At 52.7% G+C, this 17,617-nt stretch overlaps 1 protein-coding gene across 2 annotated transcripts; it reads left to right on the forward strand.

Annotated features, from left to right (window-relative positions):
• Positions 1–7,440: 7,440 nt before the first annotated feature.
• On the forward strand, positions 7,441–12,867 carry PRPH (peripherin). 2 transcript variants are annotated; one of them, XM_032593966.1, is made up of 9 exons: positions 7,441–9,920; positions 10,284–10,344; positions 10,528–10,623; positions 11,027–11,194; positions 11,295–11,420; positions 11,518–11,738; positions 11,853–11,902; positions 12,147–12,226; positions 12,476–12,867. In XM_032593966.1, the coding sequence occupies exons 1-9, from the start codon at positions 9,379–9,381 to the stop codon at positions 12,542–12,544; spliced, it is 1,413 nt and encodes a 470-aa protein (XP_032449857.1). In that variant the 5' UTR covers positions 7,441–9,378; the 3' UTR covers positions 12,545–12,867. The 2 variants fall into 2 exon arrangements, with proteins under 2 accessions (XP_032449857.1, XP_032449858.1); XM_032593967.1 differs by having other exon boundaries at positions 12,479–12,867.
• Positions 12,868–17,617: the final 4,750 nt, after the last annotated feature.

The raw sequence follows: 17,617 nt of genomic DNA on the forward strand, positions 1-17,617 counted from the left end.
TTTTTTTTTTTTTTACATGCAAATAATATTTTATTTCTTCCTCTGGTTGCTAGTAACATTGTTGCACATCTTTTTGTGAAAACTCATCTTGCCCCACTATGAGAACTTGTAACAGACACAGGCAACGATCCAGGAGCTCGGACCGGCTGGGCCCAGCTGTCAGATGAGAGCCTGTGTGGCCTGCAGGCAGAGGGCAGGCAGGGCAGTTTGTCGGGTATCAGACTCTTTGAACTTGACTGTTCAGCTGTCACTAGGCCTCTCCACGCAGAAGGTAGGGGGAGATGGATGGCAGAGTGTCACGATCTGGTCGCACAAAAGAGCCTCCTGGTGACTGGCCTGATGGGCAGGAGCCCCTTCCTGTCTCATTTCAGGCGCGTGCATGTGCTCCAGCTTGTGCCTGGTTAGAGAGGGGGTAACCAGGGCTCCTCTAGCGGGGGCTGGGAGCCGGGGGCCTACCTCCTCGTTCCCATGGAATCGTGAGGACCACTCAGCATCTTCTTGAGGAAAGTGGGGGAGGAGTGCCTACGCATCCCAGAGTTTTCCACCGGCTCTAAGCTTCTGCAGGCCAGACAGAAGGGCTCACAGAGTCTGCCAGGTGGGCCAGCATAAAGTCTACACCTCCTTTCGGGTAATCGAAGTCACCAGAGAGTTGGGGAAGTCACTGCCCTCCTTGGACCACCTGACTGCGGTCTCCTCTGAAAATGCATCCTTCGACCACAGATGAGATCGCGTGTATGTTCCAGCCCTGGCTCCATCCTGACACACGGGCCCCGGCTTTCCCCACGCTTCCCCTCTCTGTACAGGCACTGCTGCTCCTTCTCCTCCAGAGAATCTTGGCACATCGCCCGATCAAGGAGCAGCGTCAAGCTTCTGGGGAGCAGGGCTCTGAAAGCCACAAGGATGTTTAATACATGCTTCCTTTATTCCCTGAGTCCCCTACTCAACAGCATGTACGCTTGGAAAAAATGTCAGATATCATTTAACCCAACCCTTTTCTTTAACCAATGTGGAAGACGAGTCCCAGTGACTGGCCTAGGCCTGGGACCAGGTGTCTTGGTTTGTGGTTAGGTCATCTTTCCATGCGATACGAGCCATCTGTTTTTTGTGTTTTTTTTTTTTTTAATGTTTGTTTATTTTTGAGAGAGAGAGAGCACATGCGCGCGAGTGGAAGAGGGGCAGAGAGAGAGGAAGACACAGAATCCGAAGCAGGCTCCAGGCTCTGAGCTGTCAGCACAGCGCCTGATCCGGAGCTTGAACTCATGAACTGCGAGAATGTGACCTGAGCTGAAGTCGGAGGCTTAACCAACGGAGCCACCCAGGCGCCTCCAACAAGAGCCATCTTAAGTGTAAACCCCTCTGCCTAGCTTTCCTGCCCTCCATAAACCAGCCCTCCCTGCTCAGGATGCCCACAGCTGTACCACAAACCTCTTCGGCCCTAGTCAGGCTGTCCTTACTGGGTCTCTGTTGTTCTCCATCGTGTTCCCCGGAGTTTACCCATCCAAATCCCAGCCATCCCTCAAGGCCTTAGGATCAACTCAGCACAGAATGTTCTTAATGATCATGCTGTTGGACCAGAGCAGGAGACTTGTCAAGACTACAGAGCTCATTATCAGCTGGCCCAGGAAGAACCCCTGCCTTGACCTCCTTCATCCTTTCATGTGGGGTGGCCCTGTCTCCTCCTCAGGGACCTACTGACCGGTGAATGGCCTATCAATTGTAAACTGACTCTGAAAGGCATTGAACCCATGGGGGAACTGCTAGGAAATGAGGTAAGTTCAGAATATCCCATGCACCCATGTTTGATTGACAAGGCCAACTCCACGTGGAGACTATAGGCTGAGGGGAGAGGAGTTTCTGCTCCAGGGGCTCTCCAACTGTGGAGAGCACATCCTCTGCCAGGGAGTAGGGACAAACTCTCATCAAGCACAGTCTTGTTACAAGAGACCCCAGAATCAGGTGGAGGCCAAGGTAAGAGGCCCAGTTTCTGTTCTCATAAGCGGTGTGACCAACCCTGCAACAGCTCCTTCCCGGTCTCACTCACCCAGTAACTAGAGCCTCTGCCTTGCACCACAAGGACGTCAAAGACAATGGGACTGACCTACTAGAAAGAAGGTCTGGGATGTCATGACACTTCCCTCCTAAATGCTCCTGTGGGCACCTCCTGAGAACAAGAACATTCCCTTACACAACCATATTCCCATCTTCACAGCTAAAAACAGAATAATCGTTCCATAGCATATAATACACAAATTACTCCAATAGTGCTTTTTTTATCCCCCTCTGAATCTGCGATCCAATCTAGGTTTGTACATTGCATTTAGTTGTTATAGCTCTCGGTCTCTTTTTTTGTCTAGAACAATCTCCCACTGTACTGGGTTGAATGGTAGCTTGCCAAAAAGGTGTCGACGTGTCAGAACCTGTGATGGTGACCTTATTTGGAAGAAGGGTCTTTGCAAGATGTAGTTAAGGATCTCGAGATTATCCCGGATTAGCCGGGTCATCCAGTTTAATGGCAAGACAGAAAAGAGAAGACAGACACCGAGAAGAAGGCCATGTGAAGACAGAGGCAGAGATTAGAGACGCCGCCACGAGCCAGGAAACACCAGGAGCCGCCAGGAGCTGGAAGAGGCAAGGAAGGATTCTCCCCTACCGCCTTTGGAGGAACAGCCCTCCCAACATCTTGATTTTGGACTTCCAGCCTCCAGAACTGTGAGAATGAATTTTTGTTGTTTGAAGCCCCCAAGTTGTGGTAATCTTTTATGACCTTCCTATTTTCCTAGGAAATTCATATGCTCCCCCCCCCTTTAAAAAAATGACACTGACTTTTTTAAAAGTCTAGGAATTGTTGTATTATCGAATGTCCCAATTCTGAAATTGTCTTCAGATTGACCTTTTAAAGTCATAAATCAGATCAAGTCATTCCCTTGCTTAAAACCCTCCAACGGCTTTTCATTGCATTAAAATAAAATAAGCTATAAACTCTTTACTCTGATTTACAAAGCCCTACGTGCCCTGACTCCCTCCCATGCCTCCAGCCTCACCTTTCCCTCTCCTCCTCACTCATCTCACTCAGCCTCACTGACCTTTCTCTAATTCCTCAGACATGCCAAGCTCATCCCAATCTTACCCCTTATGCTCTGGTTCTTTCCTCTGCCCAGGTGACAACCAAATACAACTCTTGATCTTTGATCCCAGATTGGGGGAAATAGCTATGAAGGACATCCTTGAGATAACTGGGGGGATTTGAACAGGACTGTATATTAGATAATATTGTTGTATTAATGTTAAATTTCCTGAGTGGGGAAATAGTACTGTAGGCAAATGTCTTTGTTCTTAGGAGATGCCTGCTGAAGTATTTAGTGGTGAAATATCATGATGTCTGAAACTTACTTTCAAAGGAATTGTGGCAAAATACTGACAACTGTAAGTCCAGGAGAAGGGTATATTGGGGCCTCTAGCAATGTTCTTTCAACTCTTCTCTGGGTTTGAAACTCTTAAAAATAAAATGGGGAAAAGATAGACAATTTAAAGAAAAAAAATCTTAATCCAGGAATACTCAAATTTTCATGCACATTAAAAATCATCTAGGAAGTTTGTTAAAATGCAGATGCTAGAGATTCAGAAGATCTGGTTGAGGCACTGGACACTGACATCTGCTTTTTAACAGTCTCTCAGGTGACTCTGTCAGGCCCCCAGGCCATGCTATGAGAGGGAAAATTCACTTAGCATTCCATGGCCATAAGCTTCTCTCCTGTTCTCCAGCTGAGGGGTGGCTGGTTGGAAAGGTCAGGAAGGCAGATGGAGACGTGATTTTATGATGGGGCAGGACTGGAGATTGTGAACATAGTAGAAGATGGGGCTGGGGTGGGGGGCAGTGTTTGCAGGCAGAGAACAGAGTTTGCCCTGCTTCCGTGGCTTTTTGCTTGGGGTGGGGGCTGCTGGGGCAGTGCAGAGGAGGCTCCTAGAGACCAGGTGAAGAATAGAATCAGGGCTCTGAACTCCTAAGACCAGTGTTGCTATTCTATTTTACACAATCTTATGAATTTTTCTTAGCTGTAGAAAGAAGGTGAAATAATTGTGAATTCCCCAAATTCCAATGTTGGTGAACCAACCTGGAGTCTTAGATGGATTGACTGCAGGCATGTCATTCTAACTTCTGACCAGAAGGTGGCAGCAACACATCTCTCTTTATTTTCCAGACCACCTATCATGGGAAAGATTTTTTTTCAGGTGCCTCAGAGTTCCCTTCACAATTTAACCAACACTTTTTTGACCTAGATCATATGCTATACTCCACAGACACAAAGGTGACTAAGACTCGATCCCTTTCCCAAAGATCATATTATCAGGGATGGGGGAGTCAGACCTATAAACAGATTAGTGCTAGTTTACTAGCTGTGTGACCTTGGGCAAATTGCTTAACCACTCTGTGCCTGGTTTTTCAACTGTAAAGTGGGAATCATAATAGTACCTATGTTGTAGGGTGATTGCGAGGATTAGAAATGATAATGTGTGTAAAATGTATACCACATAGAAAATGTTACCTATTACTATACGATACAGTGAGAAAAGTGATGGGATGGAAAAGATACCCAGAGTACTCCCTAACTGGGAGGAGCAGAGTCCCCAGAGGGAGATAATGGGGAAGGGATTCCACTCTGGTGCAGCCACTCTGTCAGTGGGGACCCTGTGGCCAGACCAGCCTGGGAGACAACCCAGCTTGAGAGGTGTGGAGCTGAACTCCTTCTGGCTAGGTTCATCTTGGCTCCTACAGGCCCAGAGCCCAGAACATCAGCAGGGCCTAACCAGCAGAGGGAGCCACGATTTGCCTGCTGTGCAACCTCAGACTGGCAACTTTGTCCCTCTGAGCTTCAAGTGCTACTAAGTGGTGGGGAAAGGGGACCACAGAAACCAAGGGATGGTACTGAGTTCCACATCTGGACACCACTGGAGAGTCAGCTGTAAAGTCAGCCAATTCAGGGGCAGCAGGGACTTGGAGCTAGGGGTGTAAAGAGGAAGCACTAAGAAGGCAAAGAGATCTTGAGGATGACATTGGACTTTCCCCAGGATGTGGAATGGAGGTCGAGCTGGTCCTACACCTCTGGAGGGCAGGGGGACCCCAGCTGACACTTAGTTACAAGTGAGTAGGGTTATGACATTGCTCCCCCGTGTCTCAGCTTCCTCTCTGTCACATAGGAGGGGAAGAAGGCCATCAACAGTGTTGAGCACCTACTATGAGCCTCATGACGTGCTAATTACTTCATGTACAATATCTCACCTAGACACCACAATGCCCAGGAAGGAAGGTGTCATTTTTCCTGTTTTACAGATGAAGAAACTAAAGCTCAGAGAGGACAAGTAAGTTGCCCAGCGTCATGCAGCTAGTAAGTGCCCAGGCTGGTGGCCTGATCTCTTTTCCCATGACCTTTTCCGTCATTTGGCTTTAGCCTCAGTTGTCCACTCCCTTAGAAATGCCCTGGAAGTCTTATCATCCATAAATACCCCAGCTCCAGAATCACAAATTCATGCATCTTGCTCTCTGACATCCACTCCCCACCCTCTCGGTGCCTCTTTCAATTCCATTGTACTGTGACTGTTTTCTGGCCCTGCCTGGGAGGCCAGCTCCGGACCTCTTTACTCTCCCAATCTCCCACCCTCTTGCCCACACGCCCTTCCTGAACCATTTTGAGTCCGTGGCCTGTCATTCAGTAGCACTCTTGCCAGTAACCTCAACTTCATTGCTCACCTTCCTTGCAAACCTCTGAATGCATCTGATTGTCATTTCTCTCCAAGCCTTCACTGGAGCAGTGGAAGGGGGAGGGGTAATAATACCACTGACTACTACGTACACAGCACATATTCTGTGCCAAGTGCTAAGTGCTTCACATATTTAACTCAGTTTATCCTCCAACTCTATGCGGTAGGTACGATTCTTATTGTCCCCATTTATGGATAAAGAAAATGGAGTGGATAGAGGTGAAATCACTCACCCAAACTCAAAAGCACACAGCTAATTAATTTGAGGAGGCCATGATCAAACCCAGGTCTGTCCAGAGTCCCTGACATTGAGAAGAGATCAGCAAGGAGGTACTTGGCTCCTTCCACTCTGGGACCAGAACTGCTCTCAGCCACTAGTAGGGACAATCCAAAAGAAATCCAGAACCTCACTGCATTCGGCAGCTGACAAGATCATTTGAGACATCCGTGATAATAATAAAACTAACTTACATTTCATCCATTATTCTATTATCCTAAGTGTTTAATCCTCCCAACAGCAGTATGCAGTAGAAGTTACAATTGTCCGCGTTTTACTAGGGGACATGGAAGGACATTGTAACAGGCCTAAATTCGTACAACACAGAATGTTGGAATCAGATGGGAAGCTGGGCAGCTGGATGCCAGAGCCCTGGCTCTCTTTTTTTTCAAATTTTTGTAAAGTGTATTTATTTTAGAGAGACAGAGACAGTGAGAGTGGGGGAGGGGCAGAGAGAAAGGAGAAGAGAGAGAGAATATCAAGCAGGTTCCGCGCTGCCCGCGCTGAGCCCAACTTGAAGCTCGAGCCCATGAAACCACGAGATCATGACCAAGAGTCGATCACTTAACTGATGAATCACCCAGGCGCCCCCAGAACCCTGGCTCTTAATGGTGACCCTTTCCTACCTTTCTTCTGGCCTCAAGATCTCCCAGGGCTGGCTTGTTCGTTCGTTCTTTCTTTCTTTCTTTCTTTCTTTCTTTCTTTCTTTCTTTCTTTCCTAGTATGGTGGGGGGTTGCAGGGGTGGGCAGAGGGAGAGGGGGAGAGAGAATTGCAGAGCCCAATGCGGAGCTCATTGTAAGGCTCCATCTCATGACCATGAGATCATGACCTGAGCCAAAATCAAAAGTCAGATGCTTAATCAACTAAGCCACACAGGCGCCCCCTGGCGTAAGGGGGGAGGAGTAAGGGGTAAAAAAGGGGGAGGGATCTCCTCTGACTTGCCTGCAGGCCTAGTTCCCCCACCCAGGCCCTGGCCTTCCTTACTCCCTCCACAGGTCCCAGAGCCCTGCTGAGGAGGTCCTGGTCCCTTTTCCTCTGAGGCATCTGAGTGGTGAGCTGGGAGCTTAAGCAGCAAAGGGGTGGGAACTCCCCTTGGAACTCCCTGGGCCCAGCCCAAGGGGCCTCTGCTCTACTCTCAAAGGCCCAGACCTACCAGCAGCTCCCTATAAAGGACCAGCTTAGACTCCCAGTTTGCTCCCTAGGTACAGCAGGCAGAGGCAGGGCAGGGCCTAGGCTGGAGTTGGTGGGACTCCAGGCCAATGGCAGCTGGGGCTCAGAGCCTAGGGTTGCAGCAGAAAACACCAAAGCTTCTCCATCACCCCCTCCCCCACCCCACACATAGCTGCCAAGCCCCCACCCCCAGCCCAGGCTGGACCCCACCCCACCCCACTCCTAGAAGTCAGAGGGGACAGGCCCAGGTTTATCCATCCTGTCCCCTCTCTCCCATCCTCCCTCTTCCCATTCCCCTGGCAACCAAACCAGACCCATCAAGGAGAAGGACCTGGCAGCTGTGCAGGGAGAGACTAATGGCCCGGAAGGAAGGAGGGGCCTGGAGAGGAGACGAAGGAAGGCGGTAGGGTTGTGAGCAGGCGGGCGTTGGCCCATCTCAGAGGACACACAAAGGAGGGGCGGCTCCTCTGCCCTGCAATGCCGAGGAGCTGGCTGGCCAAGGAGCCGCCCTCCTCATCCCCCCCTGCCAGAGAGTCAGCCTGGAGTCCCAAACCTGCTTCCCCAGATGCCCAGCTCTTATCCTCAGGGCCAGTCGAGGTGGACCTGTCCGTGCTGGAAAGCCCTGGAGTCCCCGGCAGCAGCAGCCCCATGGCTCTTGGCAAACCCAGCAGGCCTCAGCACCCTGGCTCCTGCAGACCATCTGAGCTGCCTCTATCCACTCCGGGGCGGCCTGTGCCTGAGTTCTGGAAGCCGCAGACATGCAAAGGCCAGACATCAGCCTTCACGATAACGGGGGTGGGGGAGGGCAGGAAGGGATGTGTGGTTGTGTGTGTGTAATGTGTGTGCACATAGGTAATGTGGCTAGCGTGCATATGCATCTGTGTGTGTGCACAGGCTTGTAGATCTGCTTTGGGACGTTATCTCTCCTCTTTCAGTCCCTGGACCACTAGGGATGAGTACTTTCTCTTTCCGCATCTCTTCCCCATCCAGCCCCACCCATCCCTGGGTACCTGCAACTTCTCGATATGGGTAACCGGTTCCTGCCAGTCCATTCATCTCTCAGCCTTGGCAGCAGCTGCGGCCCCTCAGCCCCCTCCCCTTCCTACCTCAGGAATTGCTTTGGTTCCCGTAAGGCCCATGACTGAGCAGCAGTTGGTTGGGGGAAGGGAGAATCCAGTAAAGCCAGACAGCATACAACTAGCTCCCTCAGCTCAGCCTCTGGCAGGACACAGACTGAGTGGGACCCAGAGTTGGGCCCAGCCACCCTCAACCCCCTCTGCTGTGCCCACCCTGTTGGGGCCTGGTGTAGGTCCAAGTTTGGGAGCTGTGTCTTTAAGGCTGAGCCATCAGCAGGCAACCCCCTGGCCAAGTGTCCAGAGGAGGGGGAGGGGAAGTGGCCAGTCCATTAGCGGCAGAGCTGGCGCCAGGCAGCAGCCCTCCACAGGGCCCTGGGGACTAGGGAGGGATGAGCCCTTCCCACCCCCCTCAGCTCCCCCTGCCCTCCCGTCCCCCATTTCTCCCTGGGCGTGGTAGCAGAGGGGTAGCTGACAGCAGGTAAAAGCAGAGCCTAGCCTTCAGGGGACAAGTGGAGGCACAGGCCCTGGGGCCCAAGCCAGACCAACTCACCATCTACCTGGGCCATCTCCTCCCCACTCATATGCCAGAAGCCTGCCCTTTAACTTCCAGTCCTCCTATCCCCCCATTTTTTTTTTTTTTAACTGAGGTTTAACTGACATAACGTTAATTTCAGGTGGACAGTGTAATGATTCTACATTTGTAGATCTCCGATTTTCAATAGCTCTCTCAGGCAGGAACCCCAGCTCCAGTCAGGCCCTCCCACCCAAGGCTCCAGCTCCGGATGCTTGCTGGAGGGTGCTGACCCCCAGCCCAGGCCTGCCAGTGGTCGCCAGGCCTGCTTCCTTCCCCGCTTGCAACAGGGGGAATCAACTAGGCAGGGCGCCAGCAAACCTAGGAGCGAGGGTGCGGCGCTCCTGCAGCTCCGCAGGGGTGGGGCATCCCCCTCCCCACATAGCCCCGCCGTCAGGCCAGTGGGAGGAGCTGCCCGTGCCCCCCCTGTGCCCGCAGGGCTATAAAGCCGCCTCGCAGCGGTCTGCGGCTCCTTCCCCGCTCCCGGACCAGCTTTGCCAGCGGTGACTGCCCATCCTCGGCCACCATGAGCCACCCGTCGGGCCTCCGAGCCAGCGTCAGTTCCACCTCATACCGCCGCACCTTCGGGCCACCGCCCTCACTGTCCCCTGGGTCCTACTCCTACGCGTCCAGCTCCCGCTTCTCGAGCAGTCGCTTGCTGGGCTCGGCATCCCCTGGCTCCTCCGTGCGCCTGGGCAGCTTCCGCGGCCCCCGGGCGGGCGCGGGCGCCCTCCTGCGCCTGCCCTCGGAGCGCCTCGACTTCTCCATGGCCGAGGCCCTCAACCAAGAGTTCCTGGCCACGCGCAGCAACGAGAAGCAGGAGCTGCAGGAGCTCAACGACCGCTTCGCCAACTTCATTGAGAAGGTGCGCTTCCTGGAGCAGCAGAACGCGGCCTTGCGCGGGGAGCTGAGCCAGGCCCGGGGCCAGGAGCCGGCGCGCGCCGACCAGCTGTGCCAGCAGGAGCTGCGCGAGCTGCGGAGGGAGCTAGAGCTGCTGGGCCGCGAGCGCGACCGGGTGCAGGTGGAGCGTGACGGGCTGGCCGAGGACCTGGCGGCGCTGAAGCAGAGGTCAGGGGGCAGGACCGGGGCTGGGCGGCGGCCGTCGAGGCGGCTGCTCCTCGCTCTGCTCCCTTCCCCACCAGCCGCCGAAGGGCGTGGCTCCCCTCATCCACCCCAGAGTGTGCAGGCAGCATGCTCGCCTGTGGGCTCTAAGACCCCTGCCTTCCCTCTACCACTTTGCTGACTCTCTGGGGAGGGGAGGGGAGGGGGGAGTTACTATATCTGACCATCTCAGCCCGTTAGATAGTGGGCAAGTCCATCTGTCAGCATGAAGACCCCTCTTCAGAGTCCTGGACAGTAAGCAGCCTCTAGCCCAGACCCTGGGGTGCGCGGTGACCCTACAATTCAGCTTCTGCCCACTCTTCTTGCCAGGTTAGAGGAGGAGACGCGCAAGCGGGAGGATGCGGAGCACAACCTCGTGCTCTTCCGCAAGGTGAGCCCGGGCCCCATGTCAACTCCGACTCCCCACCTCTGCCCTCGCCTTTGTACTAGGGTGGCATCTGTGGGCGCGAGGAGGCGACCAGAAACCTCTAGAGACAGGCAGGGAGGTCCTGGCCCTTTCTCAGCCTGAGCAGCCCCTCCCGGCTCTTGAACCCTCATTTCCAACCCCACTAAGGATGTGGACGACGCCACCCTGTCCCGCCTGGAACTAGAGCGCAAGATTGAGTCTCTAATGGATGAGATTGAGTTCCTCAAGAAGCTGCACGAGGAGGTAGGTGGATCCGAGTGTCAGGGGAGGCTTCGAAGGTAGCAGGCGGTCTCGTTGGAGCTGGAAGGCAGGCGCTGGTTCAGAAGACTGGCGAATGGGGAGGAGGAATTGCCTGGGCAAGAGTAGTGAGATTCGCTGGGCAGACGCAGCCCCTCAACCCCCTCTCTACAGGTGGTTTGACTCCCACCCCTGCGCCACCTGGTGGCGAGCAGCGGAGCTGCACCCCATAAAACTTGGCCGCTGGCTTGGAGCCGGCCAGGGCGCAGACCGCACCGTCATATGCGCGCTGCACTCCCTGGCGCCCCCTTCTGTTCATTCGAGTGTTTCTTCTCTTTCTGTGCGTGAACTGCGCGGCCCGCGTGGGTTCCGCGCCGCAACCTCGACAACTTGTTGTCCTGGGCGGCAGGAGCTTCGAGACCTGCAGGTAAGCGTGGAGAGCCAGCAGGTGCAGCAGGTCGAGGTGGAGGCCACCGTGAAGCCTGAGCTGACGGCGGCGCTGAGGGACATCCGCGCGCAGTACGAAAGCATCGCGGCGAAGAACCTGCAAGAGGCAGAGGAGTGGTACAAGTCCAAAGTGCGAAAGCCCGGGAGGGTTAGGGAGAGTCGGGGAGGCTGGGCGCTAAGGGGAGGGCGCGTCCCGTCAGCTCACAGCGGCACTGCCTCGCGCGCGGTAGTACGCGGACCTGTCCGACGCCGCCAACCGGAATCACGAGGCCCTGCGTCAAGCCAAGCAGGAGATGAATGAGTCCCGACGCCAGATACAGAGCCTGACATGCGAAGTGGACGGACTCCGCGGTACGGTGAGTACCAGGCTTCGCGCCCAGGCCCGGGGAGCAGGGGTGGGGTGGGTGGAGGATGAAGGCTGTTACCCCAATGGTGACCCTCTGGTCCCCCCAGAACGAGGCGCTGCTCAGACAGCTGCGGGAGCTGGAGGAGCAGTTTGCTCTGGAGGCGGGCGGGTACCAGGCGGGCGCCGCGAGGCTCGAGGAGGAGCTGCGACAGCTGAAGGAGGAGATGGCACGGCACCTGCGCGAGTACCAGGAGCTCCTTAATGTCAAGATGGCCCTGGATATCGAGATCGCCACCTACCGGAAGCTGCTGGAGGGCGAAGAGAGCAGGTGGGGGGCAAAGCTGCTGGAGGGTGGGAGTGTAGGGGGACGGTCGGGATTGGGTGTGTTCAGGGAAGGGGAGGGGCTTGGGCTGAGTAACCGACCACTTGGCTTCGCTCCCAGGATTTCCGTGCCAGTCCATTCTTTTGCATCCTTAAGTATAAAGACGACTGGTGAGTCTCCTCCCATGCCTGGCTTCCAATCTACCTGTCCCCTTGTCCACTTCTGCCCTGACCAGACTCTTGCTATGGCCCTGCTCAGGGATCGATTCTGTCCACGAACTACTGAGTCCTGGTCTACATGCTACCCCACTCCTCATGTCCTGCCACTCCCCTCCCCCCACAGATGGGAGTGAGGGCTTAAGAGGAGAGAAACCCCAAGCCTCCTCTCTTCCACTCCTCATCCTACTTTTTCCAGTGCCTGAGGTGGAGCCTCCCCAGGACATCCACAGCAGGAAGATGGTTCTGATCAAGACCATTGAGACTCAGGATGGGGAGGTGAGATGGGCCACTTGAGCCCAGGATCCCATCATGGCACATATTATTTCTGAGCGCCAGCCTGGCTGCATCTTAGAGTATTGTAGGTTAGTGGTCCTTGGGGTGGCCGAGAGACAAGGAGATAGAGAAGGTGGATGGACAGTCTGGAGCCTCAGCTGGTTTTGCTGGAGAAGGAGACACCATACCCCAAAGGAGATTGAAAGAGTGTGGTGCTTAATGGTTTGTGCCCTTCACATGCCTTGCCCCCAGCAGGTGGTGACTGAGTCCCAGAAGGAGCAGCGCAGTGAGCTGGACAAGTCTTCGACTCACAGCTACTGAACCCATTGGTCCAGAGTTTCCTGACCCTGCCCTAGGCCTACTCTAAGTCCCAGACCCTAACACCAGTACTGAATTAGTCCTCTCTCACTCTGCATGTGTCTAGGGGATGGCACAAGTCACCCCTTCCCTGGCCTGTGGCCAAGTGCTACCCAGCCAGCCCTCTCCCTGCCCTGACATACATATATATGACCTATATGTGCCCCTTATTGCATCCTAGTCAGAGGCCAGCAATCCCCCGATCGAGTCTACTCCTACCATTATCCCATGACCAGTGGACTGGGCCAGGGTCTGAGTTTCGCTTTTGAATCAAATAAAACTGCTGTCAAGAGAAACCTCGCCAGTGCATTTGTGTCTGTGGAAGTGAGGGTGCCTGTGGGGAGGGGGCGTAACAGTATTTTCCCCTTGTCTCTGGTCATTTCTTTTCTGAATCCCGTATGTTGGCATCTATGGTCCTATCTGTACTTCTAGTTCTACGTCCGCTCCTTCTCAGCTTCTGTCTGCCATCTACAGCCCTGAATGTCCAAGTGCTTTCTGGGTGTGCCCTAGACCCCTCAAACTCAACATGTCCAAAACAGAGCTCCTCATTTCCCTCTCCACCATCTGCAATCATGTTCTTCCTTCTGGGTTCCCCACTCTGGAAGAAGGCACCACCAAGAACCTCTGCTGCCATATTAGAACTCACCTCATCTTCTGCCCCTTTCTTTTCCTCACCTACTCCCCAATTCTGTTCATGCCACTTCTTAACTCTTTCAAGTCTATTTCATTCTCCCCATCCCCTAGTCCAGGCCACTGTTACCGTTTGCCTGAGTTACATCATCTCCCTCAGTGGTCTCTTGCCACTGGCCTGGCCCTGCCACCCACCTAAACCTACTCAACACATTAGCCACGCCCTCCACTTGAAAACGTCTGTTTCTACATTGCCCTCCGACTCTATTCCACCCTGCCCTCACTTTCAAGTCAAAATCCACTTCTGAGTTTAAAATAATCCTTTTCACTCAATTATAGTGCTACATGCCAAGGAAGAAGCCAGAGTCCTTGCTCTCAAGGAGCTGGCCGTCTGGGGGTGGGGGAGAGAAACCAACAAGTAGATAGTTCCAACCTTGTGAAGAGTACTATGACTGGGAAAGAAGATGACATTGTGGGAACATGAAGAAGAGCATCTCACCCAGCCTTGGGGTTCCCAGCCACGGTTTCCCAAAAGTGACGCCATCACGCCGAGCACTGAAGAGCAAGCAGGAGTTGTTCAGCTAAAGCAGGGAGAGGAGAAGGACTTTCCAGGTAGGTAAGTCAGCCAGGAGGTAAGAGAGTACAGAACTATACTAGTTCTATAATTCTGGAATGAAGGGTTGGAAGGAGGAATAGTGCTGAGGTTGGAAAGATGAAATGAGAGCTGGGCCTCAGAGGACCTTACGTGCCATATTGAGGCATTCAGAATATGTCCCGAGGAAAAGGGACAGAAAGTGGGTTTCAGCAGGAGGTGAAGTATTCAGATCTGCATTTTTAAATTTTTTTTTTTTTAGCGTTTATTTATTTTTGAGATAGAGAGAGACAAAGCATGAACAGGGGAGGGTCAGAGAGAGGGAGACACAGAATCTGAAACAGGCTCCAGGCTCTGAGCTGTCAGCACAGAGCCCGACGCGGGGCTCGAACTCACGGACCGCGAGATCATGACCTGGCCCAAAGTCGGCCACTTAACCGACTGAGCCACCCAGGCGCCCCCAGATCTGCATTTTTAGAAGATCCCTCTTGCTGTAGTGTGCAGAAACCACTAGAAGGAGGTGGAGAACCAGGTCAGAGCCTGTTGCAGTGAAACGCACCAGAGGTGACAGTGAGCAGAGAAGGGGGTGGGTTTGAGGAATATTCAGGGGGTGGATTCTGGAATACCCAAGGAGAGATTGACACTGTAGGTGAACGGGAAATAAATAGCAAAGAGGACCGAAGGTTTTGGCTTAAATCAGGCAGATGGTGGGTCTTTCACAGAAACAGGGAAGATTAGAAGAGGGGGAGGTGGGGGCCCAGACGACAGTCAGTTTTAGGCTGACTGAGTGTGAGATGCTATGGAACAGCCAAGAGGAAGAGTTGGCAGGCAGTTGGATCCACAGGTCTGGAGTTCAGGTGTGATGAGATGTTTTGAAATACTGACTCTATCAGGATGCATTCTGCTACAAGTAACATAATATCTCATTTTTTTAAGAAAAAAGAAAGAAATAGCTAGCATAACAAGGAGCCAGAGGTAGGCAGGCTCTGAGGTTGGTTGATTCAGCAGTTCAAAGATACCATCAAGGACCCAAGTTCTGTCCAAGGTTCTACTCAGCCTTCCTCCTTGAAGCTTTGTCCTGTCTCCTCATGGTCCCAAGATGGCTGCCAGTAGCTACCTGGTGATGCTTCTCTCCTCACATCCAGTGGAGGAAAGAGAAAAGCCTCCTGCCCAGTATGAGATACAGTCCTTTCCTTTAGATTGTGTGGCTGAGGTCATTGGCGTGCCCAATCCTGGAGCAGTAACAGTTGCCAGGGAAAGCTACTGATGGGCTTGGGCTAATCATCTGATGCGGAGTAGCCGCTGAGGCTCATTTGCAACTTACTACCTCGGAGGAGACATATCACTGCAGAAAAGCAGACCAAAACTTTGGATTTCAATGTTCAGGCTTTCAAGTGAGCACGATTTTAAGTTTGGCTACTTTCACATCTGTGTCCTATGTTTTGTACTGGATACAAAGAAGAGAGATTGAATCGAAGAGAAGGGCATGAGACCTCCCTGGTATCCCACATGAGAAAGCATGAAACTACCTAAGAACAGTATCTAAAATGACAACAGAGAAGGGCCTCGAGGAGACTCCTAGAGTAGCAGTGGAAGAGAATCTTGACAACGAACCGGCAGAGATGGGGGAGGACAACTAGGAGAATGCGGCTTCGGGAAGCCAAGGCAAGAGAAGGCTTTTAGGAGGAAGCGGCTGGCAGCACCAGAGGATTCTGGGAACCCAGGGTTAGACAACAGTTCGAAAATCTGGGCTCTATCAACAAGGAAGCTGTTAGAGACCTCAGGGAGGGCTGCTTCAGGGCAGGGGGGGTGCCAGAAACAAAACGTGGCCGACTGATGAGTGACTTCAAGATGAGAAAGTGGAGAGCCGACCACTCTCTCCAGATATTGGAAGAAAGACCAGAAAGAACCAGAGCAAAGAAAGACCTGCGTCTGAGAAGTGAAATTTTGAAGAAAGGAGAAACGAGACCCATAATTTTCAAACCGTGCATCGTGAAACATTGTGATATAAACTGCTGGGTCAAGACCAACATTAAAAAAAATGTTTATTTTTGAGAGAGAAAGAGAGAGAGAAAGCAGGCGTGAGCAGGGGAGGGGCAGAGAGAGATGGGAACAGAGGATCCAAAGTGGGCTCTGCGCTGACAGCAGAGAGCCTGATGTGGGACTCGAACTCATGAACCATGAGATCATGACCTGAGCTGAATTTGGATGCTTAACCGACTGAGCTGCCCAGCCCAAGACCAACATTTTAAAAGGAAATGAATGGGTGTTAGGGTGGGGTGAAACTTTTCAATGTATTTACATACATGTGTATCGGCTTGTCACATAAAATGTATTTTTTTTAAATCTTGGATTGTGGTAGCGACGTGAACGCGTTTAAATGCTGGGGAGAACTGGAAAGAAACGGGTTGTCATGAGTAGGCCCAACCACCTATTGAAGTGACACAAACTCGGACTTGGCTGTGATTGAAGAGTTTTAGGGAAACTCCAAATCCAATTCTAACCAAGGAGATCACATGTTAACCTCCGGAAGACAGGGCTGGGATTTCGCTGTAATTAAGAAAGCTTATACCACATTGATTTTATTGTACTCAGCTTGTTGGAAGCAGGGAGATAGATCCATGACATCTATTAGAAGGTCATCTCAGAAGCAAGGATGTGGCCGCATTTATTTAGTAGTTCCTAGAGGGAACCGGATGTGGCAGGCGCGGGTCCCGGGGCCCAGGGAGGTGCCCACGACTGCAGCAGGGATAATTCCTCAGGGGCCACTTGCAGTGGGTCGGAGGAGTTCGGTTATCTGGGTCGCAAGGAACAGAGACTAATCAAATATCTCAGGCAAGGGGGGGTGAATTGTGGGCTTACACATGGGAACGAGGGGAATGAGAATTGCCGCTGCCTGGGGCCGAGTGGCAGTGGCTTCACAGGAACCCAGAAACACCTGGGTGACCTGGCCTCCCAGGAAGAATAGACTCCGTAGCCCCGCAGGCCTCACCGAACAGAAGTGACAGGCCGCTCGGCAGCAGGAGCCCACTGCTCCCCGACGCAGGGTCCCTACTGCTTCCATTGCTCCTGTCACAATGAGCAAATGACCTCATCCTCCACCCTGGCTTTTGCTAACTCCTACTTCCTTCTTACTTCTGGTCTCGGTTGTCTTATGGCTTCCATGGCCTAATAGCGATTGCATGCTGACTTCTGGGACTTTCTTTGGTTCTGCTTTCTCTTCCTTTCACAGAAGATGCCCACTTCACCAGCCCTAACAGACTAATTGACATTTCCCATTCCCTCTCTGAGACGTACCAACAAATGTCCCAAACGCTGAGCTCTTGGGGCTGACAGGCTGCTCTCGTCCCCTGTGCACTTCCCTTCCCACCGATTAACAGATGTTGATAAATGCATAAAAGTTGTTTTGACGCTTACGCGTGTTTAGTAATCCTGCAGCAAATATTTTTTAAACTAATGAAAGAATGTGAAAAGTACAATTTTTATTTTAACTGACAGCATAGTGATTAAGAATCTGCATTTCGAGGTGCGTAGGCGGCTCATTTGGTTAAGTATCTGACTTCGGCTCAGGTCATGATCTCGGGGTTCATGGGACTGAGCCCCCAGTTAGGCTCTGTACTGACAGTGCAGAGCCTACGTGGGATTCTCTGTCTCTCCCTCTCTCTGCCTCTCCCCCCCTCTCAAAATAAATAAATAAACATTTTTAAAAATTAAAAAGGGGGCACCTAGGTGGCTCGGTCGGTTGCACATCCACCTCTTGATTTTGGCTCAGGTCACGATCTCAGGGTTCATGGGTTCAAGCCCGGGTCGGGCTC

Source organism: Lynx canadensis, chromosome B4 (genome assembly GCF_007474595.2).
Source record: "Lynx canadensis isolate LIC74 chromosome B4, mLynCan4.pri.v2, whole genome shotgun sequence".
Taxonomy (NCBI): Eukaryota; Metazoa; Chordata; class Mammalia; order Carnivora; family Felidae; genus Lynx; species Lynx canadensis.